The sequence below is a fragment of the Corvus brachyrhynchos genome, unplaced genomic scaffold (genome assembly GCF_000691975.1).
Source record: "Corvus brachyrhynchos isolate BGI_N302 unplaced genomic scaffold, ASM69197v1 scaffold12, whole genome shotgun sequence".
NCBI lineage: Eukaryota > Metazoa > Chordata > Aves > Passeriformes > Corvidae > Corvus > Corvus brachyrhynchos.
The window spans coordinates 2,258,919-2,284,203 of record NW_008237885.1 but is presented as its reverse complement, the minus strand read 5'-3'; the positions used below and the strand labels follow the sequence as shown (position 1 = coordinate 2,284,203).

General features: G+C 42.9%; 1 protein-coding gene across 2 annotated transcripts in view; it reads right to left on the bottom strand.

Annotated features, from left to right (window-relative positions):
- Positions 1 to 944: 944 nt before the first annotated feature.
- DCT (dopachrome tautomerase) overlaps positions 945 to 25,285 on the bottom strand; it is a 27,512-nt gene continuing 3,171 nt past the window's right edge. Inside the window, exons 2-11 of one of the 2 annotated variants that reach the window (XM_017732638.1) lie at positions 21,484 to 21,569; positions 19,047 to 19,175; positions 17,967 to 18,201; positions 10,538 to 10,837; positions 8,972 to 9,072; positions 7,756 to 7,922; positions 5,973 to 6,152; positions 5,732 to 5,867; positions 4,128 to 4,329; positions 945 to 2,232 (exon numbers count right to left, since the gene is read on the bottom strand). In XM_017732638.1, the coding sequence (XP_017588127.1) occupies positions 2,051 to 2,232; positions 4,128 to 4,329; positions 5,732 to 5,867; positions 5,973 to 6,152; positions 7,756 to 7,922; positions 8,972 to 9,072; positions 10,538 to 10,837; positions 17,967 to 18,174 (1,476 nt within the window). In that variant the 5' untranslated portion in view covers positions 18,175 to 18,201; positions 19,047 to 19,175; positions 21,484 to 21,569 and the 3' untranslated portion in view covers positions 945 to 2,050. Of the gene's footprint in view, positions 2,233 to 4,127; positions 4,330 to 5,731; positions 5,868 to 5,972; positions 6,153 to 7,755; positions 7,923 to 8,971; positions 9,073 to 10,537; positions 10,838 to 17,966; positions 18,410 to 19,046; positions 19,176 to 21,483; positions 21,570 to 25,285 lie in introns of those variants that run through there. The other variant, XM_008632407.2, reaches the window with a different exon arrangement.

The following is a 25,285-nucleotide window of genomic DNA, read 5'->3' as shown; positions in this document are numbered from 1 at the left end:
CTCTCTAAATTAGTGTTTAGCATGAACTGGTGCGTGTTCTAGGTTGTTCAGCCTGGAGAAGAGAAGACTCCAGGGACACCTTGTTGCAGACTTTCAATACTCAAATGGAGTTATAAGAAAGATGGGGACAAAATTTTTAGTGGGGCCTGTTGTAATAGAACAAGGGGTGAGGGTTTCAAACTAAAAGAGGGTAGATTTAGACTGGACATAAGGAATAAATTTATTACAATGAAGATGGTCAAACACTGTCACAGGTTGCCCAGAGAGGTGGTGAATGCCCCATCCCTGCAACCATTCCAGGTCAGGTTGAACAGGGCTCTGAGCAACCTGATCTATTTAAAGATGTTCCTGCTCATTGCAGAGGAGCTGGACTAGATGATCTGGACCCAAAATCTCCTGTGATTCTATATGAAGACCCATAGTCTTGTAGTGCTGGAAAACAGCTGACAAGTCCTTGAGAAAGGCACATGGAGATCTCAGACCTAGCTACTTTCTGACACTAATCCAGGTCAACTAATACAACACATGTGTAAGCTAGGTCTCTGGAGACCTCATCTGATGTCTTCAGCACCAGATAACACTGGTCCCTAAATAACAAAAACCCCCAAAAGGCAGCCTGAGTTGGAAACTAAGGTCCTGAGCTGAGCTGCTGTACAAAAAGTGCTTCAACCTTTGACATCTTGGGCATATTCCAGGAACAAGCACACTGGGAACCCCCAAAGGCAGCACAAAACAGAAGAAACGGCAGCAGATTGTTGTCCACCTGATGGAGCAAGGGCTGTCTGAGTGTGTGGTGAGCAAATCACAACTTTGCCCCAAAAAGTCTGCATTCTAGAGGTATGTTTTGTGAGTTACACATATTCAAAGCTAAGTATATGTGAAAACCATCTTCTTCCTAGTCCACACAGGTAGTATTGAGCAGGCCTAAAAGAAATGCCAGAAACTGTTGCTAACTGAATTTTTTTATTCAAGGCTACAAAAGCAAAAGTTTTATAACACTCAGGACTCCACAATACACAAAGTTGGAACACTCCATTAATGTAATACATCAAGCACCAAAGCTGACAGGATCTGTTCAAGACGTCATTTGGTATGTAAAGAAACCTGTTCCAAGACAACACAGAAGAACCACACAAATGGGCTTCAAACTTATGTCTAAATAAAGAAATATATAGGGGATGTATGAAGGAATGTTTAGGATGTGGCGACTGCCACATCCAAACCTGATTCCCCACCTGCACACCTGAGTAATGAAAGTTATCTTAATCCTGTTACCTTGAGTCCTGAATCCCAGACTTTGGAAATTTGGAAGTTTAAGTCTAGATACATAGAACAGTGCATCAGAGTCAAAAAAGTTAAGTCCTACTTTCAACTTCTGTCCAAGGTCGCTAACACAGAGGTAAAACACGAGTGTATAGGTGTCAGGGAAATCCTGCTCTTAAATTTTCAGAGAATTGGAGTTTCGGAGTTTACCTGGTGTTGCTAACAGCAACTTTATTGGAAATAACATATAGAATTGATCATGTTTCTGAAATAAACTGTAACCAGGGTGTTCCTATAGTATTTTGTCATACAGCATGAAACATTTTGAACCTCAAAACAAGACTATGCTATTCAGAATATTTATTGATAACTGTAAAATAGTATGTTATTCAAATATACATGTAGAATTAATAACTTTCAGCACATCTTAATACTGCTAAATGAAATCAAGAACACATTGAGGTGAAAAATTATCTTGGTTATTCAAGCTGGTTTTCTCCTATTTGGATTCTTAGCTGTCTTGATCTAAATCAATAGAGGATGATTTACAAGTGTCACGCACTCCAGATAACATTTAATAATGAAAAAAAATCTAGTCTGACTTGAGCCTTGCTCATATGTACCCAGAGACTTCACACGTTACAATTCACAAGATAATGGGAAAAACCTGAATGAGAACAATGTAGTCAGCTGCCAAAGGAGTGTGTGATAAAGTCTCAGCTAAGATCTCAGTAAGGCAATCAAGGTCGCTTCCTACAAGAGCAAGCAAAGAAAGAAAGTGAGGGCACTAGGCCTCTCCCATGTACTTTTTGGGGGTGAAGCTCACATTCATCAGTGGTTCAAAACCTCTTCTGTGCCTTCGGTGCTGGAAAAGAACAAGCAACAGAACAAGCATGGCCAGAGCTATAAGTGCTCCTCCAATTGTGGATCCAACCATGACAGCCCATGCTTGGGTTTCTTCAAGGGAACCTGGAAATATGAAACAACTGAAGTGAGGACAGCCCATCATTCAATTTTGCAAGTTACACGGAAGACGCAATGTTTCCTACATGCTGATAATTGTGATTACTTGTGCAGCTTTGTGACCTACTGGCCACGGGGAAAGCTCATAACACACCACGTAACTGAGACACATACCAGAGCTGGAGATGCTTCCTGCCAGAGGAGTCTAGAGCTGAATTTAAACATCAACAATTCATACAAATTAAAGTGTTGCGAATGGGAAAGATTAACACTGACAAAACAAAAAGACCATTCTTTCATCTAATTTGGGCAAAATTATGAATGATTTAAGCAATTCTTTCTATAGTGACATTTCAAGACAGCTGTTTCCAAGCTATTTTGGTCAACAGAAAACCCTCAAATTTTCCTAAAGACCACAAAGCAGCCTATTGTCAAACTTTTAACTAAAAACACTACTTAGTGTGGTACTGCTGACCAGCTCCAGATCGCATCTGCTGATTTTGAACCACTTCTGAAGAACCGCTGTCTTCGAAGATAATATTGCTTATTCCTATAATAACACTGCTCCATTTGACTGAATTTTTGTGTTTTCATTTCTGCTTTCAGAAGCAAAAATTGCCTGCTCTCCTTTTCTGAAGAATTCTACATATACTGAGATGGCAATAATCACGTTTGACAAAACAATCACCAAAAAAAAAAACTCTCAAGAGGACTGCACATATTTAAAAGTTTTTTAGACATATGGGTTAGAGGAGACAGATGGCTAAGGGAGATGTCACACTGACTATAAAAGCAACTAAAAGTCTTGTGCCCCAACCTGCAGTCTTCAAAAAAGTTGAGTACAATCATTCAAAAAATTAGTAAAGTCCCAAAATGAATTGTTTACCTCTTTACCACCTTTCAAGTAAGAATCTGCAATGTATTAATATATGTTTATTTCTAATGTGATTACCTGAAGTACAATTAGCAAGCTATTCTTTTAGATGAAAGAGAAGGGTTTGGATATAAAAGCTTTATTGTCTGAACACAGGCCATACAGACAGGGATAGATACCCTCCTTCACAGTGAACTAACAATATTTTTAGGTATGAGTTGAGAAGCAGCAGGGTCAAAAGCTGCCCGTGTTCCTCTCTGAGTGCCTCATGCCAAAGGGGCATCCACATTTTCAAAGCAGGAGAGGGGGACATTAGTGCAAAGGGAGGAAAACTTAAACTCCATAAGAGGGGAAGTTTCAATTTCCAGGGGAAATTCTGGGGATGCCCCTGAGAAAAGCACTGCAGAAGCAGCTAGCATGCCTCCACGAAGTAGGGCTCCCCTGCATGAATGCAGCCTGAGGACAAGGGTTTCAATCTTTTGCAGTCTATAGACCTTTAAACAGTCTCCATAGATTAAAACCACAGATATATGGTAAGCATTTAGAAGAAATTCCTGCCCACACAGGTTAGATAAGCACCTACTGCCTCTCAAAGTAATACTGGAGAAAGAAACTGCTTAGATTTAATCTTTGGAAAAGGAGCTGAAGCATGATTTTCATGCAGTTCTTACCCTTCTGCCTTTTACAAGTATTTTAATATCTTCTTGCAAAATTTGGATTTTGTGCATAAATACTGTGCTTTCTTGCTATTTTGTCTTTGTCTGATTTATGTCAAAGGTAATTTCAAATGGATAGACAAACCCTAAGACACATCCCAGCTATGGACACGAAAAATCTTTAAAATGGAGGGTTTACAACATAAAACACCCAGGTACATCTCTCCAGGTACCCAAATATTAATGTTGGGTAGTGAGCAGGTGAATAGACATGTGCATTTTGTGAAAGGTTCCTTATTTTATATATGCCTGTGCCATGGAAAATGTGAGCTGTGTCATGACTTGGCCAGGAACAGCGTCCTGGGACATACCTGGCAGGTCAATGGCATAGGTGTAGCCGAGTTGCTCCGCAGTTTGGAAAAGCTCATCGTTGGTCACCGGAGGGAAAAAAGGGACCATGTTATACAGCCGGTTGTGACCGATGGGGGCCAGCTCCTCAGGCCAAGTGTTGTTAGGGGGCTTGAAACGCTTCATCCACTCATCAAAGATGGCATCAGTAAAGGAGTGAAGGACCTGCAAATCCGGCCATGGGCATGCACGTCTATTAAGCTCTTTCAGAATTCAACCACCTTTAAAACACTCAACAAACGCACAGGAGGAACATAATATAATTTAGATGGGATTTACAGAATGGGAAACCAGAAGAGCTCATGAGAAGACTAAACTCATCTTCTGCATGGGACATTTTGCTTTACACACTCTTGTTGCTGCTCGTTCACAATAAGATCTTTTTCCAGACAGTTTAACATCAGCTGGCATTGAATGGGCAGGTGAATCTTCTCAGGTGAGGAACCACTGAGCTCATTCCAGTGAATGTGCCTTTCAAATATATTTTAGTCTTTCTCATCTCTGAACAAGTATGGAAAGTTGCAGGAAATTTGACTCAATCATGCTCATTTTAGAGCACGTGCCACCAGCTCCACAGCTCCAGGTGCCCATGAATTTGATCAGGTGAGTTTATAGATCTATAATTGACTAATACAGGAAAGTTGTTTCAGACAACTACTATGAATGTCTGAAACTAATTTCTGATGTACTCATGTTTTTTAATTACAACCCTGGGAAAAAACTGGAAAATATCCTATAGAAGATAATCTTTTGTACAAAATTACAGCGTACTGAAATGAATTTCATTGTGTAAGAAATAAACTAATGCAAGAATTAAAGAATTATTAGGGAAACAATCTGGAAAACCACTATGTAAGTGTTTGGACTAATTTCTTAAAAAAAAGATTGAAAACTTAAAGGTAAGAAAGAAATATATCTACATAATATATAGATATAATATACAAAGAATTTTTATATGTAATGTAAACACTGTGGTTTAATCTAACAAAGAGGAAAATAAATTGGCACAAATTCCTTAGGGGAGAAAGATGTATAAGCAGAGTCAACTACTGGCTTTTTATTTGCACATTGCTATTTGTGCTGCTCATGGCAGGGCAGCACTATTCTGATGCACCAGTGAAATCACATTTTTTCTATTTCCCAAGAGACCCTGATATCAGATGGACATTCTTTTAGCCTGTACATTTTGAAGCAAAGAAACAAGCCCCTCAATCTACTGCTTTAAAATAACTAGGCGCACTTTCACCTTACCTTGTTGCTGTTAAATTGTAATATAAGCCATTAAATTTAGATACCACCTAATGAAAGGATTCAGGGCAGCATGACTCAGAATAGCAGCTCTTCTCCCTAGAATCTGATTTTATATTTTACAGATTACCCTATTTTTCCTTTTTATTCAACCTTTACACAGGTGTGGCAGTGTTCAAGAAAAGATAAAGGATTCCTCCTTTTCTATTTAAAGGACTAATTTTTAGGGAATTCGCTTTACTTTTTCTGCAAATCTCTGGTGAGAAAGGTGCCTTTAAGCCACAGTCATGGTCAATCAGGCTGGGGGTAAAAGGCATACCACAAAGATGGGATCGTTGGCAGCTGCATGAGGGAGAGCGCTGGTCCCATTCAGGAAAGAGCGAACCAAATTATGAAGGCTCAGCATCGGTGAGTCAAGGGCTCCATCTGGTTTATCAAAGCCCTCCAGCGCATTCCTGTGGATGGGTAAAAGTACCATCAAGTAACCACATTTAGCTGACAAATGTGCTCGTAAAGAAAACCAGTGACCCAGCCAGCTCTAGAGGAGCTGAAGGACAAACCTGAAACTGAAACTGGAATTGCGGAAAAAGGGGGGCCTGTCAAACTCCTGCAGGGAAAGGCACCTCCTGACATCTTCCACCGTGGGCAGCTGCTCACTGGAGCCCTGGGGCGGCCTCCGCCGCAGCGGCCCCTCAGCAGTCCCGTTGCAGAGCGTGACCAGGCGGTTGTAGTCATCCAAACTGAGCATGGAACAGAGAGAGGCACAAGTCAGAAGAAGGTGATGCCTTGTTTGCTGGCTTTTTCTCACACAGTATAAAGAGGCCTCAGCTATACATGTGAGAGAGCAGAGGTTTGGGATGGACACCTCCTGTGGCAGCTCAGTTCACCTCCCATGGCCTGGCAGATTAATTTGTTGCAGGACTGTCACCATAACATGGCTTTCTGTGGCTCTGCCTCCTCTCTGGATCATCAGTCATTTAGACCAAAGGTTACCAGGTTCATTGTCCACAGAGAGAGGATGCTTTAGAAAAGGAAAGCACAACTCCCATCTTGCCTTCTCCCCTTCCAAGGGCTTTGGAAGAAGAGTTTTTGTCAGGCAATGTAAAACAGACTTCAACTTTGAATTGGTAAACTTTCACTCCTGAGTAAGGACTATTTTTTAACTCTTAACAAAAAGAGGAAAAAAATACTGAAATGTGAGCTGTGAGGGTTTCCCTTTCCATCCCTCATCCCCTTTAGAAGAAAAGCAATAGCAATGCATTGCATCTTCTTTTTTCAGGGCCTTCGAGAACAACCTGCTCATGCAGGGGTTACCCAGTAACTAATGGGGAGCAAATCTGTTATATCAGGGAGAGAAAGAGGGAAGGAGAAGAAAAACACTGTAACACTTGTGAAACAAACAAAAAAAATCTGTGCTGTTCAGTGTGAAATGAAACAGCATTTTCAGAAACTTCAGAAGTAAACAAAAGCTCTTCTTGGTTTTACCTTGACAAGGCTGAATTTAGTCACTTCAGTTTTCAAGAAAAAACCAATACCCTATTTATCTTTGAGAAAAAGTAGGGGCAGGACTTAAAGCCAACTGGTGCCTAAAGCTGGAATTTCAAATATCTCTTTCGGTATCCAGAAAAAGAGACTCAAAAACCCTGAGCTTTTGGTACCTCTGTCTGACTAACTGCACACTGCCCCTGAGCTGAGAGAAGAATGATGCATGGATATTGTAACCAACAGCATTTTATGTCACAGCACCCCAATCTTGCATCCGAATCCCCTGTCAAAGCCTTGCTCTCACACAAGTCAGCACATTCCCACAGGGAGCTGGCAGCAAGCTCCTAGCTGGCTCTGTGTTGTTTTTCATGTGAAATCTCAGATACCTCAAAGTCAATCCCCAAACTGCATTAAATATACCAGGGTTAAGGTCTCATCCAAAACAACGTAGCAGACTTTTCAGCCTATCTCTAGCTTCCTACATGCCAAAACAGTTTTCTTTTTCTGCTGCTGAGATGAGTTGGGTGTATGTTATAGAGAACCAACACACAAGCATTTCTTTGTTAGAAAGATACTTGCCAACATGGAAACTCTTCAGACTTTTGGCAGCCATAAACTGGCTAAATCAACAAAAATCCTGTACTAGGAGAATCATCTTTAAAAAATATACTTCCATAATACGAGAGAGAAAGTTTACACAGCACCATCTACACATAAACTGGTGGCAATCTCCAGTTTTGAAGAAGATGTCTTGGCTCCTTTCCTGCCACTCCCTCACACTGAGAGAGCAGTCCATGCTGTCAATGCTGAATGACAAGGTTTTTTCCATATGCGAACTTCCCCTGGATATTCTCATACCTGTTACAAACCACTTGCCACTGGGAGAACCTGGAGCTCAGGTTGATCAAGCCTGGGTCCTCTGGCCGTGATGCTCCAAAGAGCTGGTCGGTGCAGATGTCACACTCGTTCCTACCTGTGGCAAAGTTCCAGTACGGCAGCGCAAAGGACTCATTGCCCATCAGACGCTGCAAGGGACAGAAATGCATTAGCTGGGAATCACCTCCAAAGGAAAGAGAACGAAAGGGACTCCTTCAAGCTGTTTGACTGGATAGTTCACTCTATGTGCATTTCATTCTGCATTTCAGCTACCTGCATTTCACAGTGCCGCTCCAACTCCTTCCAAAAGATTGTGGCATTGAATCAGTCTAAGCAAAGACATTGTCACTAGTTCCCCTACTGTGGGGCTGCACTTCCTTTGGCCATGTTAGGCTTTCTGCCAACTCAGAGACCAGGCAGGAGAGCAGGAGTAGAGATAAATAGAGCCTTAAGCAAGTAAGAGGCTTTGAGTGATGTAAGCGGGTAATGGGTAAAATTGTGCATGTGGTTGGCTTTCGTTCCAGAAAACTGGCCCTGGGGAGGAATCAGAACTTGTGTTAATAGGGGAGTACAGTGCATTTGATTGTGCTTGCTTGCCAGATACGATTTCACACAAGCAAGATCCTGCAACTATTTTGATAAGCAACCATTCTCATTAGAGATCTTAAGGCTGAAATACAGCAACATTTCCAATACCGAAGTCATGCAAATGGAAATGAGTCTATGCTTCTGCAACTGACTCTCGGGCATGTAAACATATATTTGTTTAAAAGGCATATTGCTAAATACATGTATGTATTAAATGTATAATATGTCATATTTAGAGCTGGTTTCATTGGAATGGTATCTCCAATATCAGCCAAAAATATCAGTTACCAAGTTTTACATGAAGGTGTTGCTTCAATCTTATTAATAAATACTGTTACTTCACATCTTCTATCCTCTGTTGTGGAGATGAAGGGAAAAAATCTCCATGATAACCTTCACATCACTGTTCACACTGAGAAACCATTCAGTCCTCAGCACTCAGAAAGCACTAATTTCACTTAAAAAAAAAAAATAAGATCAGTAAGCAAAAACACCTGGGACTTTGGGGGGAAAACTATCATAGGAAGTAGCTTACTCTCGGCTGGTTCAACAAGGTGACAGAGCAAAAGGGAGAAGCTGTGCAAGGAAAAGGAAAGGCTGTTCAGCTAACCTGCAGTTCCCTCTCCAGCCACAGCAAGTGGTACCTATGCCAAGTAACGAAGGCAGGTCCTTGGTGGGAGAAATCAATACCTTTGAAGGGGCGGCCAGGACCTACAAAAGAAAGATAAAATAAGTGTTTAGGCTTCAAACGAAGCTGGAGAGAAAGACAGCACCTTCTTTTATTGCCCGGAGAGGAGTTAAACAAGAACCTTCTGCTCTGCATCTTTGAAAAGAGTGCACACATCAGAAGCTACATCACTTACTTGGGACAAGTGAAACAAACTCCTCTGTGGATATTTGCTCCAGTGCTTCTCAAAACTTCACATTCCCTAAAAAGTTGGACATTGTGAAGATTTCTTCCCACTTTAGTGGATTTTGATTTTTAAAAAGCAGTTTTACTTTCTAAAACCCTAACTCCTTGCTAATATGTGCATTATCTCATTCTCTTGCTCTGCTGCAAGACTTACACCATCCATCTATTAAGAGAACCTCAGCATTTTCCATGCCAATAGTAATCTGGAATCCTTTTCCAACTTTCTTCAAATTGTGCTTGTTATTTCTTGTATTGTCCTTTTGCTGGGTGAGTGGTGAGAAGCTTCAAACCGCATAGGGGTTTATCACTGTAGAAAGCTTCAAGCCATATATGTATTTATTTACCACTGCAGCAGCACTAGAAGTTGCCCCTTTCCCTTTCCACATGACTGTCCTGTCCCCTGAAGGACCTTTGCTCTCGCTGGACCACAGACTGCTTCCTTCAGCCCTGCAAAATGGAACTGTGTCAGAGGGGCAAACTGAATGAAAGCCACCGCAGAGTAGAAGTCGCCCTCCAGCAAGGAGATAGATATGGGCTGTTCAGCTTGCACATGGGACTGCCAGGTAGAAAAGCCATACTAGTTGGTGCTCCTCCTACAAGAAGTAGGCTTTGGGGAATGGGGCTGGTATAGGTACTTCTGTCTAGAAAAGCAATGAGGACTAGTAATCTGGATTTGGGAGAAAGCATGGGGTTAGATACCCAAACCTCTAACTTAGGTTGGTTTTAAAAGGTGACTGTGGATAGTCAGGCAAATCCCATTCTTAGTGATTTGGTGAAGGCCACAGAAAGCAGTAACACTCTGGTCCCAAATATCTCTGCATGGTCTGTGCCTTCACCACTGCAGAACTTCTTTCCCACTGCCACTGCACCTACCTTGTCCTATGGACTGGGAACATCTTTCTGAAGTCAGTCACTGCCTGACCACACTTCAGTTCACTCAAGTGAAGACTGTGCATTGCTCTCTGTCAGATTGAAGATGCACCAGGAGTGCAACTGGTGTGCTCCAGCTGCCATGGGGTGGGGGGACCAGACCACAGCAGGTCCAAAGGACATCTCCCTCGATTACTGATGGCCACCAGCTTCTCACCACCAACTGTTTCTCTACAAGTCTCTACACCAACTGCTCTACAACTCTATACCTACTACTGGGACTCAGTGCTTGATGAAGCAGCACAGCTGTGTTAAGCACACACCTTCGTTCAGCAGTGGTACTTTCACCCTTTTCTTTACCTGCAAAGCCCATTGGAAAAGAAAAGCACTAACCCAATAGCGTGTCTCTGACTGAGTAGTAATGAAGCCAAACAAAGTAGTTATAAATACTACAGTTGGCAATCTGTGGTTCCTCTCCGCTTGGACCAAGCAGACTTCTCCAGTGCTGAGTTGCAATGACATAGTCTGGGTGAATGGTTTTCTTGGCACGGTCTAGAGCATCGAAGAACTGCTCTCTCTCCTCTGCTGTCAGGGAGTGGAGGTCCTTCCTGACAACTGCTGGCTTCCTCCTGTTGCATTCGGGGCCGGTCCAGCCAAACTTGCATTCACCACAGTTGTAGCCACTAAAGTTTCCTGGATCAAGAGAGAACAATCAGTCATGATGTTATGAATCAGGGAAAACTAACAGTGAAATGCAGAAGAATTAAGAATTAGTGCTCTTCTTCCCCAGAGATGCAGGTTCCTGGAAAGGACAGCAGCTGAGCAGACTGGCAGCTTTGCCAATTGACTAACCAGAAGGATGGCTGGCCCGATTCCCAGAGTCACAGCAGGGCCAAGAATCACACTCAGCCAGCTGGGGAAGTGCTGGGTAATGGGCTCGACGCCCTGAGGTGCTCAGAGCTCTGCAAAGCCCTCAGGCACGTGAGGACTCTCACTGAACAGAGAGCTGAGCAATTGAGGTTAAGCCGGTGATGAAGTGCTTTGCTCGACTAGCTCTCAAGTACTCCTCTGCTTCCAGGATCAAACCCAAAGCAGGGTCAGTTCACATGGATCCTTAAGCACAGAAAAAAAAATCCCTAAACAAAACAGTTCTCCTAAGGACAAAACTTATGAGAAACTAGTGCCTCTTAACAGTGTATCTGGGGCCCAACACAAACCAGGACAAGCACCAGGGTTGCTGCTGGTCATGCTTTAAGCATTACTAAATAGTGCTGCAATAACAGCCTGAGAAACACTGCACTACTGTCGTTCCCTGCTGGCACCACTCCTAAGGCAAGTAATCAGGTCCGCTCGAGGATATTAGCTCAGACTCTCTGATGAGATGGAAGAGCCCAGGAAAGCAGAGCTTGCTTGAGTGTGGCCTCTTGCACGCTGTGGCAGATAGCTGGCAGCAGCAGAAATGCCCTACTGCAACTTGCTCCCGGTTTCTGGGGGAGACGGGGAACAGCCGGCCATTCCTGCGGTACACACCTGCCCCCTGCCTGTGTGCTGGCAGGCTGCAGCAGTGTAGGACAGTGGGCAATGCTGCCGGGCAGGGGGGAGCGGAACGGCAACCAGCGTTCCTCTGGGATCTCCATGCAGTTCTCAAAAACCTGCACTGACTCCTTAACCCTCCTTAATCTCCCCTCCAACTCCCCACACACTCACTCCACAACAACCATGCCAGTTTTTTTCCAAAATGCCACAAAATCTCACTGCTCACCGCACGTATTGGTGCTGCTAGATCCGGGACTAACATGGGGATGAGGAAGAGTCTTACGAAAAGTTCCCAGATGGGCAGATGTCCCTAAGCTGTGGGCTTGAGCTTATGACCAGAACAACAACTAATATTAAAGCAAGATTTCAGATTGTTAGGGGCTACAGGGCTTATTACCAAATTCAAAGACCCCCAAGGTTACAAGGGCTGTTACCAACAAGGCTCCGAAGCTTATGTCTAGCTCTTAGGGTAAGGGCTGCTGAACTGTAAACATCTGTGACAGACTCCTGTGAGACCTGCCATGATATGAGGATTCACTGTAGAGTTTGGACCAACCATAGGTTGGTTATTGTTGCTTCAGAGCCCCTGAGATCTCTAAGTTTACATGTTATCATGAAGCTGAGGATCAGTGCTAAGGTTAGGGACCACAAGCATGAAGACTTCAGCAAGGTTTTGGATCATGCACATCCTGATGGCATCCCATGAGGACAATTTCCAGATGTATGGCTTACGCTTGTCATGATGCAAGTAGAAGCAGCTGGGTTCAGCTGCCATGTTCCAGCTATGAGGGAAGGCACCCAAAGCCAGGGGTCTGCACTGGCTAAAGGGGATGAAGACATACTCCACAAAAAGCAAGTAGGTTATAGTTATATGAAACAAAGATGATTGTATGGATGGTATGGATGGGGGGGGGGGGGGGGGGTGAACATGGAAGATTGATTGGATCACAATATCCTCAGGGTCCCATCAGAACAGCACAATTACTGTTATCATTTGGTGTAGTCCACTGTCTGTGGCTTGTTCATTCTTCATGCCTCAGCCTAGCTATCAGGGCCCATCACATACTCCAGCCTGAACTGGCCAGATGACAAAAATTAGGAATATCTTGCAACATTGCCTAATCAGGCCCTGTATACTTCTCAAGTTTCAGTCATGGACCATGAACTTCTTGAAAGCATTTGTTGACCCCTCACACTCAGGTACAATCCAATCCTTAAGAGAAGGAGGAAAAAGCAGGAATTAACCATGAAAAAGATCTGTCAACAACATCTTTTGAGACTGCCAGTTATTCCTTCAGTCATTTAAAGGACCCTTCTACTCACAGTGCTGGATAAGCATCAGAGTGAAATACAGCACTAACAGAACCAAAGTCAGTGCAGGGCCAGGTCTGTGCTGTCTGGGCTGGTACTAGAACAAGACACTCTTGGTCACTTGTTGAGGCTGTGATGGTGCCTATTCCTCTCTCAGGAAGGGCCCTCTGAATCTGTGCAGGTCTTGATGCCTGAAATCATTTTACCAGACAATATCCATATTTTAGGTATACTCTATGCACCTCCTCAGGCTCTGAGAAGAAAGTTGCAAAAGCCTGAAATGATGATTTATCTTCATGGGAAGAAGCTTTTCTCCAACTGTATGTATGTGGAGCCAGGTGGAACAATGACTTCTCACCTGTTTCCCTTGGGCAGGTGCTAATTATATCCAGTTGATGCTCTGCAGGATTTTCTCCTGTAACCACCCTATCTATTAGGGAATTAGAGGTGTCCATTCTTTCCATCACTTCCCCAGTCACTTTTCAATGGGGAATGAGCTGTTACTAAGTGAGGAGGACTGCAGTGGAGACTTGCAAACAGGAGACAATTTCCAGGCAAAGTGGTATTTCACACTGCAGTATTTCTGCTGATTGTGTTGAACATTTTTGTCACATCCTCAGGTCTATTTGGCAATGTTCTATTGTCAGAAACACACAAAACAACAACACTTCATGATATCAAAACTTGCTTTTTGTCATTTTCTTTCAACAGACTCTGTGCATCACAGGACTGCCATTATGCAGCAGCTGAAATGGCAAGAAGCTGATGGAGGTCTGTGGGATTTCCCACATTGCGAACAGAAATTACTGCAGTAATTCAGCATTTATTTCTAAAGCACTCTACCAGGCCTCTGATCTGGAAATTATGCATTACTGTTTCCAGAAAGTTCCTTTACTGCCGTGTGCACTTCCCACATGACAGTGTTGTGAAATGGTGGTCTCTTGCAGCTTACCTTCCTTGTCTGCTCTGCTGGTGGTACAGCTCTAGGAGAGCAGGAAAAGTAATCTCATGATAGCAGTATATAGCACACAGTAGATATTTTCAGTAAGGCAGTTAGACCCTTTCAAGATCCTTTTGCACACAGGAACTATAGGAACATGGAAGGGTTCATGCCTTAGCATTTTTTCACCTTCAGTGACTAACACATAAGAACCCAGTGTACTACTTTCCTGAGGCTATGCCAGGAACAACAGAGATTATTATCATCTCTTGTGGTTTCCAGAGAACATAGTGTGGGAGGTCATTCTGGTACACAGCAGGGAGATCATATCTCTGTTGGATGATCCCAGCTTGTTCCACTGTTTCCAGGAATGTCCATTTTGCTGACACTGGTCAAAAAAATCATCTGCGTCTTCTCCACTCACCCTTTTGTCTGGAAATGGGATCACATGCCTTGGGAGCTGTCTTCTTCTGTACCTAAACTCAGCAACATTTAAGGTGCTCTTCCTCAGTCAAGTTGGGTGAATCTGGCTGTTTCTGTAGGCACTGTGACCATGCTACTTCTCCCAGTGCGTCAGTCCATGGGCACGGCACTGAGTAAAACACACTTCTAAATGACCTGACACTCGGTATGTGCTCATAAATATCACTGGTGTATGCTAACACCAGTCATCACACACCACTGTAGCTTCTTCTCAAGCCCAGAGGTTGCCTGGGCAACCAAAAAGCTTCTATTAAAAAATAGAGCAAAGTTCATCACATGCCCATATGTAAACCTTAGAAAGTGGAAGCAGAAAAAAAGAATGATAATTATGTTTAAGTCCTCAGTGAACTCAAACTACGTCATTGTTTAACCACTGTGACAATCTGCATTAGCAACCACATGACAGACTGCAGTGGTTTTTCACAATAGTCTTCTGTACTGTGTTTTTAAAATGCTATACCAGACCTCTATCCCAGCAGTACAACATTATCATTTAGAATTCAAAATAGCATTTAGTTCACAAGACTTCTATAACAGTTTTCTTATAAACTAAATTTAGCTATCACTGAAATATTGCTTTATTGTGTAAACAGCTACAAGTCTCGATATTCAAGGTTGGACTCATGTACCCATCACTTGGTCTAATTCAACACGTACACCTTATTCAAAAACAAATTAGCACATTCCCCTTCACACAGTACTGCACACTGTCAGGATCTGTCATCAGGTCATTTCAGTTTAAGAATTTATATATATTGAATAATATCAGGTGCACCCAAACCAATTGCAGAACACATTCAATAAATTCAAAACTGAAATTAGACGAGAACTAAAAACTCTTTGCTACCTTCCAACTACGTTCATGCCATAACCCCGTTTTTTTTTTACAGAGATGATATTTTTGCTGAAACCAACACATTGAGTGAAATGTGCAGCATCCTGACAACAGACTTGCAGTTGCTGATTGACCATGGCCCTTGGCACAAAAAGTGGGAAGCAAAGCTGGATCTTTCTTTTGTTCTAATCTTGTTCTATTTGTCCTTAGTTAAAGAAAAACTAATGCATATTATCTGCTGAAGCCTAGAAATGGAAAAAAAATTATCTGATCCCATTATAGCCATTCATCCATACTTGTGTTTGGGATTTTCTTTCTTCTTTTTGGTTTGTCTGGTTGTCGTGGGGGGGATTGGAGGGGCAGGGGGGTAGCGGTTGCCATAAATATTCAGGACCCAGACCTGGATAGATACCAAATAGCCATTAGCTATGTGACACATTCAGTTGGCACCATCTAACCAAATTATCAGCCACATGGTAGTTGGAGTTCCCATAGCTTATCATTCACACAATTTCTAAACTATAAATTAAACAGTGCCAAGATGGAACATGACTGTTTGTCTTGTTAAAGTGCTAGAAAGAGCCTTGGTGGGGTTGGAGTTTGCACAATACAGGAACCATTCCAAACAGGCAGTTTGCACATAACATTCACTTGGAAAACAGGACACCTTAATAGCAGAGATGTGCACTGTTCCATGTCCCTTTGAATGAGAATGTTTAAATTATGTTACCATATGTTACCTACCATTATGTTACACAGTTAGCATAACTTTGGATGCCTAATAAATACCACACGTCACGCCACTTACAGCTGGTGTGCAGAAAACCAACCAGTGTATTAAACTGAGTGGAAAAACAAAACACAAAAAAACCCTAGTGGACACTGAGCCACGATCACCAGCACTGTAAAAGCATCAGATCTAATTCAAATCCCACACGGCTGTGAACTTCTTAGCATTCTCCCGGAAATGGTTTTGCATACAGCATCAAGCAGAGTACAGCCCAGGAAAACTTTCTGAAAGTCATGCTTAAGGATGCCTTTCACTTACTGTTTTATCACTGGTATATTTAGATTTAAAAAACTGCAAAGAGAGAGAGGAATCCGAGGGTTTTAAAGAGACGAGGGGAGCAGCCAGCTAAGAAGTAAGGCTGAAGGAAAGGACGCTACATTCTGTTCGTGTAACTTGGGATCCAGTCCTGCAAATATCAAATCCCAGGGCTTATCTCTACTTGGACAAGCAAATTAACGTCTGACTATGCAGACCGTGTCTGTCTCCACTGCTCTTCCAATTTATTCCCAGGTTTTGATGCTCTGATTAACTGCGTAAATATTGGTGTATGTCCATGTGATTCAGTGTTCTTCTGACCCAGGATCTGTGTCTGTTTGTGATACCTGACTTAAGTTTTGGAGGTATATAAGAACCTTTGAGATAAAAAAAAGTGCATCCTTTTTTTTTTTTTGCAAACCATCTGGAAAAGTCCTTTCACACAGGCATTTGAAATACAGTCAAGGAAGAGATAAAAACTGATGCATACTCTAAAGTCTATTATTTTGAGGCGTTTCGGCAACACCATGTATCCATTTAAGTCATCTGCCAGTACCTCTCTGTTTCCAGTTGATAACTGCACTGGAAAATTTAACCTCTGGCTGAAACTCTCTGCAGTGCTGCCTTCTCAGATTGGTCCGGGCTTTTTTGGTAGTGAGAGCCAAGGTATATTTTAGACAAAACCGTTCAGCTTGTTCTAAGAATCAGGCTGAAGGAAAGCAGTTTATTCTTCCCATGTTAGAAAATTCAAACAACTTGATGTTTTCAACAAGAAATCCCAGGCTTCATTTGAAATGGGCCTAGGAAGAGACTTCAGTGGCTGGGACATGCCTTTTGCCAGACTAGTGGTGCCATCTCCTGCCAGCCCTGCACAGGAGTCTGGGCTGAGGGTGCAGTTCCTGCTCATTTTAACCCCCCTTCAGCCAGGGCTGTTGCTGAGAAAGGATCCTGATACCTTATCCTGCCCTGAGCTCACCTTCCTGCTCACTGCCTCCTGCCAGCATTAGTGAAGTGGTCTCATCAGAACCTTTTCCCTTTGGCCAGGTTAACCTTCAAGCACATCTGCTCCCAGATCCATTTCACCTCCAGCATGCAAACTCAGGAGCCTATGTAAAGTCACAGTGAGAAGGAATAGCTGGAGATGAGGAGGAAAAGCGTGGGATGGCCTCTTTGGTGGTTGTACAGACACATTTTGGATCAGTGTAAGAGACAGATTTAGTTAACAAACCTGGAAAACGCCCTGGCCTGACATCAGGAGACTTGCAGTGCACAGGGCTATGTCATGCTGCAAACTACTAGTCCATGAGGAATGAATCTTCAAACAATGCACACCGATCCAACTTCACTGCACTTGTGATTAGATCAGCAGTGATAGAGGTTTGAAAGCAGCACTGAAAGGTCCAGAACCCTGCAGAGAAAGGGGATCACTGGCTACAAGGACAACTCCACAGGCAAAGAGGAAAACATAAAAGCTCATGTGAGAGAAAACACTTCTTCAAACCTGCTGCTCTGAAAAAGTACTAATAGTATTGTCAATATGGATGAATTTTTAGGAAAATGGTAATATTTGAAGCCTTCTTTGTGCCTTACACCACCAGGAATGTCTCTGGCCTTTGGAGCAAGGTTAGTAGACCCCTCCACCCCCATAGCCTCCCCCCAGCACCCATCTCACCTGTGCATCGACAGCTGTGGTTGAAGAACTTGAGGGGCCACCGTTCCCGGTCATCCACATTTTTGAGAGTGTAGGGGCCACTCCAGGGCTGAGTGTCTGCCTGCACACCCTCGCACTGTCCCCTGCCCTGCAGGGACCCGCAGATATTGCCTGGCTCTGTCCCCAAGGGCGGGCAGCAGCGTTTCAGGCGAAGGGCTTCCACTGTCATGCAGACACGGGGAAACTGTGCCTGCACCTGTGGGGAACAGCAGCAGCTTAGGTAGCCCAGCCCAGCCCAGAAGAGCCACCTCAGGGCTCCCATTACAGCTGGGTGCAGGCTCTGCCTCCCGGCTGAACCTGAGTGAGAAGAGCAGGGAGATCTCTACTGTGGGACAGCCTGGCCTCACCACAGCTCCATGCCCCGGCCAACCAGGATAATAACTCTTGCTGCTGAGGATGCTGGTGTTGGGTGTTTGTTTAATCCCGGCCTCTAATTGCCTTGAATGCAGTTCAAAAGACGGGTGCTTTGACTCTGTGGTGCCTGCCCAGCAGCCACGGCTTTGAGCAGGGTTTATATAGAGGTTGGGAGAAGCCCTCATTAGGGGGATTAGCACAGCACAAATCCTCGTGTTTTGCACATGACATCAAGGGCAGAAAAGATGCCAGTGTGAAAGCAAGTTCTGCAGGTTCTTGCAGCTTGTCAGGAGAGTGAATTCCTCAGATTTATTTCTCCAAGTCTTTTATGAGCTTTGAGAAATTGATGGTCTTGTTTTAGCTGAGGTGGCTGGAGAAACACATTTATTCTTTTAATCAAAACCCTGTAAACAGATGATAAACAGAAGAGGAAACCTCTTCTCTTTTAGTTCATTCACTGCAAGATAATACTTTCCATTAAAGCAGTAGCAGTGGAAACTAACTGGAAGTGCAGAGGATAGAGGTGCATCATTAACAAAAATTAATAAATGTGGTACTATAAATTTGGGATGGAGATTCCACCTGCCAACTGCTGAACTTCAGTGCTTGCACTGAAAACATCTGAGTGGCAAGCGAAGAAAGGTTTCCTTCCTAATAGCCTTATTGCATGCAAAATAAATTATTTACCTGTTTTAAAGAGTGAATGGTCCTTATTTGCTCTCAAATCCTTTCCCCATCATTACATCAGAGGTCATTGTAGAGCTGGTCTGGCTGTTAGACTTTCAGAACTGTCACAGCTGAGCATTTATTACCCACCTGGCAGGAGACAGTCTATGAGATTGATCCACACACCAGACATGCACGTAAGTGGTTCTGTTCAGTACACTGACAAAAATATCCTTAAAAAGCTCCTAGTATGCAGCATTTCTTGCCCTAAATGCAACTCCTAGAGCAATAAATTTAATAAACAAAAATAAAGTCATGATAAGTGGTTCTGTGAGTCTGAAGCAACAGCTATTAGTTCAGGTCCACCATACTAAATAAAAACTGGCAACTCCCCCTGCTTCACTGAAAGCTTTCACTACCTTCCCCCTCCACAGAGCTAAACAACAGCTCTGTTGTTTAGCCATTTTTATAAGCATGTATAATGAAAAAAGCCATGGTCGTGTCTGTGCTATTCAATATGGATGTTCAACCTCACCATTCTGCCACAAGAAGTTTTTGATCTATGCAGCAAATTATTGCCATCATATAGACTAAAGAGTTCATCCACACTGTGGACACTGTCATCAGCACTTCTAGGTTCTCAGATCTTTATATCAAAAACTTACTCTTTGACAGATGAACTATGATTCTACCTCATTTATGGAGGCATAAAGCGAATTAGCAGTACCATGTATTCTGAAATGGGTTTCAACTCGCCTCACTTTGGATTCAATTTACCTGGAATTGGCTTTTGTCTGCTGCTCTTGACACAACGTGAAAAAGACAAAAACTGTGAATAGGCACTGGAAAAACATGTTGAAGAAGCTCAGGAGTTATGAATGGAAGCACTGGCTCAAAAACCATCTGAACAATACTCCTCCCCATCCTACTCAGCACCCAAATACATCTCTCTGGTGTGTGAAGGATCTGTCTTTGAATCTGTGTTAGACAATGTCTTGTACCAAAGACATTGGTTACCCACATTATCCACATACTATCTGAAAGCAATTAAAGTGAACACTCACTTATCAGCATCACTGAAATTAACTCAAAACATACAGATAGGATTCAGCTAACCAATCAAACCCCTGAACTGATGGGTCTATACAAAAATAGAAATATGCGTCCAAGCAGCCATTTTAGTCAAAGATGGCTCAATTCAGACACTGATAGGAAGGTTCCTACTGCTATTTGAGACCCTATACAAGACAGAAAGAGTCAGGGCAGAAAAAGGGGAGGTACTGAGGCAGGCAAGATAAGGTAAGACAAGAAAATGGGCTTCTAATGTAGTACATGAGGAAGGAGAAATCTGCTGTTTTCAGAGAAGCTGGAGTGTGGAGAAAAGGAATAGCAGGTAGAGGATGACATGGAAATTACTTAGTGTGCAGGGGAAAGAGAACTGTGAGTAGAAGAGTGGCACACGTGTCGCTTTTATTATGACTACTTCCCTCCATCACAACTATGTAATTTTACAAAACTGGGAGCACACTACAGCATGCTCTTCTGGCATAGATGTAGCACTAGTCTCTGGTCCTCAGTAATGCATTAGCATTTTAGGAGGGGGGTACCCAGACAAATGGAAAAAGGACAGACAGATCCCACATCCTGGTGTCACTGTGTCGCCAACAACGGTGGTTCTCTGCTGCTGCATGACACACCATGAGGAATACACTGAACAAAATTACAAAAAGACAGTTGTCTTTCAATTAGTCATTGGGAAACCAGCAGGCACTGTCTGTTCCTTAGTGCATCACTACTGAGAAGTTCCTCCATTTTTCCCACGCAATCACACTTAAATAAAGGAGCTGTTGTTGGGGCTGCACAGAATCAGCACTATTTCAGTTTGCAAATTAGCATCCTGAATGGCTTTCTATTTACTATCGAGTTTTACTACATCTTGAAAAATGAGTAGTGCTGTCTGTTGGTACTACTGCCCTGAACTATCAAGGGAGGACTTTTCAGGCATCAAATCTGAGCACATGAGCCATGCCAATGATCCAAACTGTGATTGCACTGCCTTATCCACACGCACTGGGCTTGCATGCCACAGTTTGGCAGACAGGGAGCTACAGGGGTGGCTTCTGTGAGAAGCTTCTAGAAACTTCCCCCATGTCCACAAGAGCCAGTGCCAGCTGGCTCCAAGATGGCCAAGGCCAAGCCCATCAGCAAAGGTAGTAGCACTTTGGGGATAACAGATTTAAAAGGGGGAAAGAAATTACTGCAAAAAAACAACTGCAGACGGAGGGAGGAGTGAAAATATGTGAGAGGAACAGCCCTGCAGACACCAAGGAGAAGAAGGAGGGGCAGGAGATGCTTCAGGTTCAAGAGCAGAGATTCCCCTGCAGCCCCTGGTGCAGCCCATGGTGAGGCAGCTGTGGCCCTGCAGCCCATGGAGGTCTACAGGGGACCAGAGACTCACCTGAAGCCTGGGGAGAACTCCACACCAGAGCAGGTGGATGCCCAAAGTGGGCTGTGACCCTTTGGGAAGCAGGCTCCTGGCAGGATCTGTGGAGAGACGAGCATCTGCTGTAGCAGGCTTGCTGGCAGGACCTGTGACCCTGCAGGGACCCACACTGGAGTAGTCTGTTCCTGCATGACTGCATCTGTGGGAAGGACTCATACTGGAGAAATTCATGGAGGACTGTCTCCTGTGGGAAGCACCCCAGGCAGAAGCAGGGGCAGACTGTGAGGAGTCCTCCCCTGAGGAGGAAGGAACAGAAGAGACATGATAGACTGACCACATCCTCCATTCACTGTTCCCCTGCACTGCTGGTAGGGAGAAGGCAGAGAAATTGGGAGTGACATTAAGCCCAGGAAAGGGAGAGATATGACGGGAAGGTGTTTTCAAGAATTTATTTCTCATTACCCCACTCTGATTTGACTGGTAATAAGTTATACTAATTTCCCTGAGTCTGTTGTGCCCATGATAGTAACTGGTGAATGATCTGTCCCTGCCCTTATCTCAACCCACAAGCCTTTCTCTATATTCTGTCTCCCCTATCCAGCTGAGGAGGGCATGACAGAGTGGCTTTGGTGGGTATCTGCCATCCAGCCAGGATCAACCCACCACACCACACATCTGAGCTACTGGGTCAGGCTACCACACCTGAAACTGTGTTCAATTTTTAATTACAATAGTTAGGATTTATGCTGAAAGTACAAGAAAACAGTATTTCAGCAACCTTGCAGTCTGGATTCATGCACAGGGTCACCCCCAATAGAAAACTTCTCAGCCTGTCATCAAAGGCTGGCAAAGAAATATATCCATATGCCAACACATTTTTGGGATAAGTACATTCACGTATTTTTGTGGCAAGAGAGGAAATAAAGAATGCTCAAAGGTACAGAAAAAGAAATCACTAAACACAATTCACACAAGTAATACAGAATTCCTGACTAGTAAGTAGGCAGCAAGTTCACATTTTCTTTGTCAATGACACTATTGTTTCTCAGGCTCCTTCTACTCTACTCAAGTACCGATTAGTATCAAGCCAGAAAAGTATTTAGCCTGTGGAATTTTGGAAAGAATTTTGGTCAAAATAAAACATTCTACATATAAACTTGTGTGAAAACCAGTATATCAACAGAAAGAATAAATAAATTACATGATAATTCATAATGACTTAAGAGATAACAAGAAGAAAGACAATTTTGCAAGGAAAACTGCAGCAGAGGCTTTCAGACACCTGTGTGTGTTCTACATTTCCTGAGTCTCCTAGCAAATTTATGTCCTTGGGATCTCTCAACACAAGCTACTGCCCTGTCAGCACCTTACCCTTTGTCTCCCTGTCCTGTATGTGGGAGAATGAGGACAACATCTGGGAATGTCAGAGCAGCTCTGAAGATCTCATGATCCTGCTGCTGCACAGAAACCCTCTTCATATGAACAGTCTCATCATCTCCTGGCTTCTCATATTTAAGTTATTTATCCAGTCCTTTTCTAATGCATGGAATTATTTTCCTGAAAATCAATTTATATGCTACAACATGTTCACATGTTAGAATAGAAGAGCAACTCAGAGAAGAACAATCTGCTCAGGTCTCATGGAAAATACACCAGATGAATGCAGCCAGGAATTAAACCTAAGTTAAAGACAGTTTCACAGTCTTCCATGAGTTTTCTTTCCTCAATAACCACAGGCTGCTGTACGCTATCAGTCTGGATGCTAGATACTCAACCTTTCCTTGTGTCACCAATTTCACATGTCATCTTTTTGTGGATTTACCTGTAGGCCTCGAAGTGACAGAGAATGAAATTTATCTCACCTGATGTTAGACTTCTCTTGATTACTGAAATCTACACTTAACCAGTCACTCAGGGTTTCCTTTGTAGGATACTCTCTTAATGGAGAGAAATAGCTGGGTTTAGGTGCAATTCACTTGGCCTGCTTTCTGTACTCACATTAGGAGTGTATGAACTGCACCACACAAGGCCTAAACTCAATTTATTTATTTCTTGTAAAGGGAGCACTGGTTTCAGTGGTAGGTACCCAATATGCATGAGAGGTCTACATTTAGACAGATGAATCCCTCTTGGATTCTTCATGGATTCCTCACTGGGCCTTGTGGTCTGGCTACACTTGCTTCCCAGAAGTCTGGAGCTGACTGCAGTGGGAATTACTTAAAGACACACATTTCCAAAGCTCTGAATTTGCTAGCACTTTGCTTCTCCCCTCCCCAAAGACACGTGCTAGCTGAAGCATGTACTCTGCACAGCTTGCACAGGAAGATCCTACACTCTCACACTGCTCTGGTAACACATGCCTGCGTCAGCTCTGCCAGATCTTTCCACAGCCTTAAATAAACATTATTTGTAGACACATTTTTACCCTTTTAAGTCAGGTGTTGCCTTACTGTGGTTTTATGCATTTCTGTCTGAGATAATAATTGAGTACTTCCATTTCTTTTGTAAGATCTTTCTTTCATCCTACTTACTCATTCAAGATGTCTGAGAAACTTCTTCGGTGATCATGCTAGAGTATCATCATTTGGTTTATGAGACTCAGAACTCTGTCACTTTCTAACTAAACAAGCCAAGCACACTTTTTCCAGTGTCCATATTATGCAGGAACATGGATATAAGCTTAAACAAGTTATAATTTAGATAAACACAATGCTGACTGGCAGATTAAACTGCTGCTGTGGTAACCACCTACCCAAAGACATCTTTATCTTCAGAATTATTTCATCATCTTCTAGCCCAGACTCACAATAAAGGCAGACTTAGAATATAAAGTATGATTCACTTAAGGAAGCCAGAATCTGGAAGGTAAGAGAACTAAATGTCAGTTACCCTGACATTCAGCAATACTCTATGGAAGGAAAGAAGCACCTCCAGGGAACAACACACCCCATTCTCAGACAGACCTTGCATCGTGGCAACATCTTCTGTCCTAATTTCTCTGCCTTGATCATAAAAGGAGGTGAGGGTGACTAGTTTGAATTCAGACAGACACTAAAATTCTAAATGTCTCTGAAATCCAATGAATATCACTAAATGGCTGTGGTAGGGGAGGACCTGATCTACATAGAGTAGATGTATGTCAGTTTACAAAATGTGAAGTGAAATAGGTAGGATAGAGTCTCTCATCTCATCAATTCAGCTGGCAACAAATCGTCCCTGTCACAGGGAAAGAAATATGAAGAAGGAAATTCAGATCTGGCTCCGTACCGCATTAAAAAAAAACCCTGAAAGATACGACAAGCACAGTATTTGAAATAATATCAGAAATTATAGAGTCATAGTATAGTTTTGCTTGGAACCTTACATTCAGCTTTCCAGAGCCTGTTCCAGAAGACATTCTTCTCTCACAGTTTTTACTCAAAATACTAATGCTACTACTTATCCCAATAGAAAATATTAAATGGAGCAAAATATATTCATCCCTCATGATATGTAGTCTAAATTCCAAGACCATTGTTGGACAAAGTAATGAATGCTCCCTTGCTTTAAGCAAGAGGATGTACACACATTCAAACAAAAAATATAATGTTTCCCCTGAGGTTCACTGAGGAATAAAGACAGCATTGATGACCATAGCAGGACTGAAGGCTAAGGTTTCACTTAACTGCCCCAAATTTGCCTTGTTAACTGTACCATAAATTCTCTAGTTCTACGTTACAATGGAATATGAGTGCTATATTCCTAGAAAAGCATAAAGTAGGAACTCTGGAATATATCACTGGGAAAGAGAAAAAAAAAAAAAAAAAAAAAAAAAAGG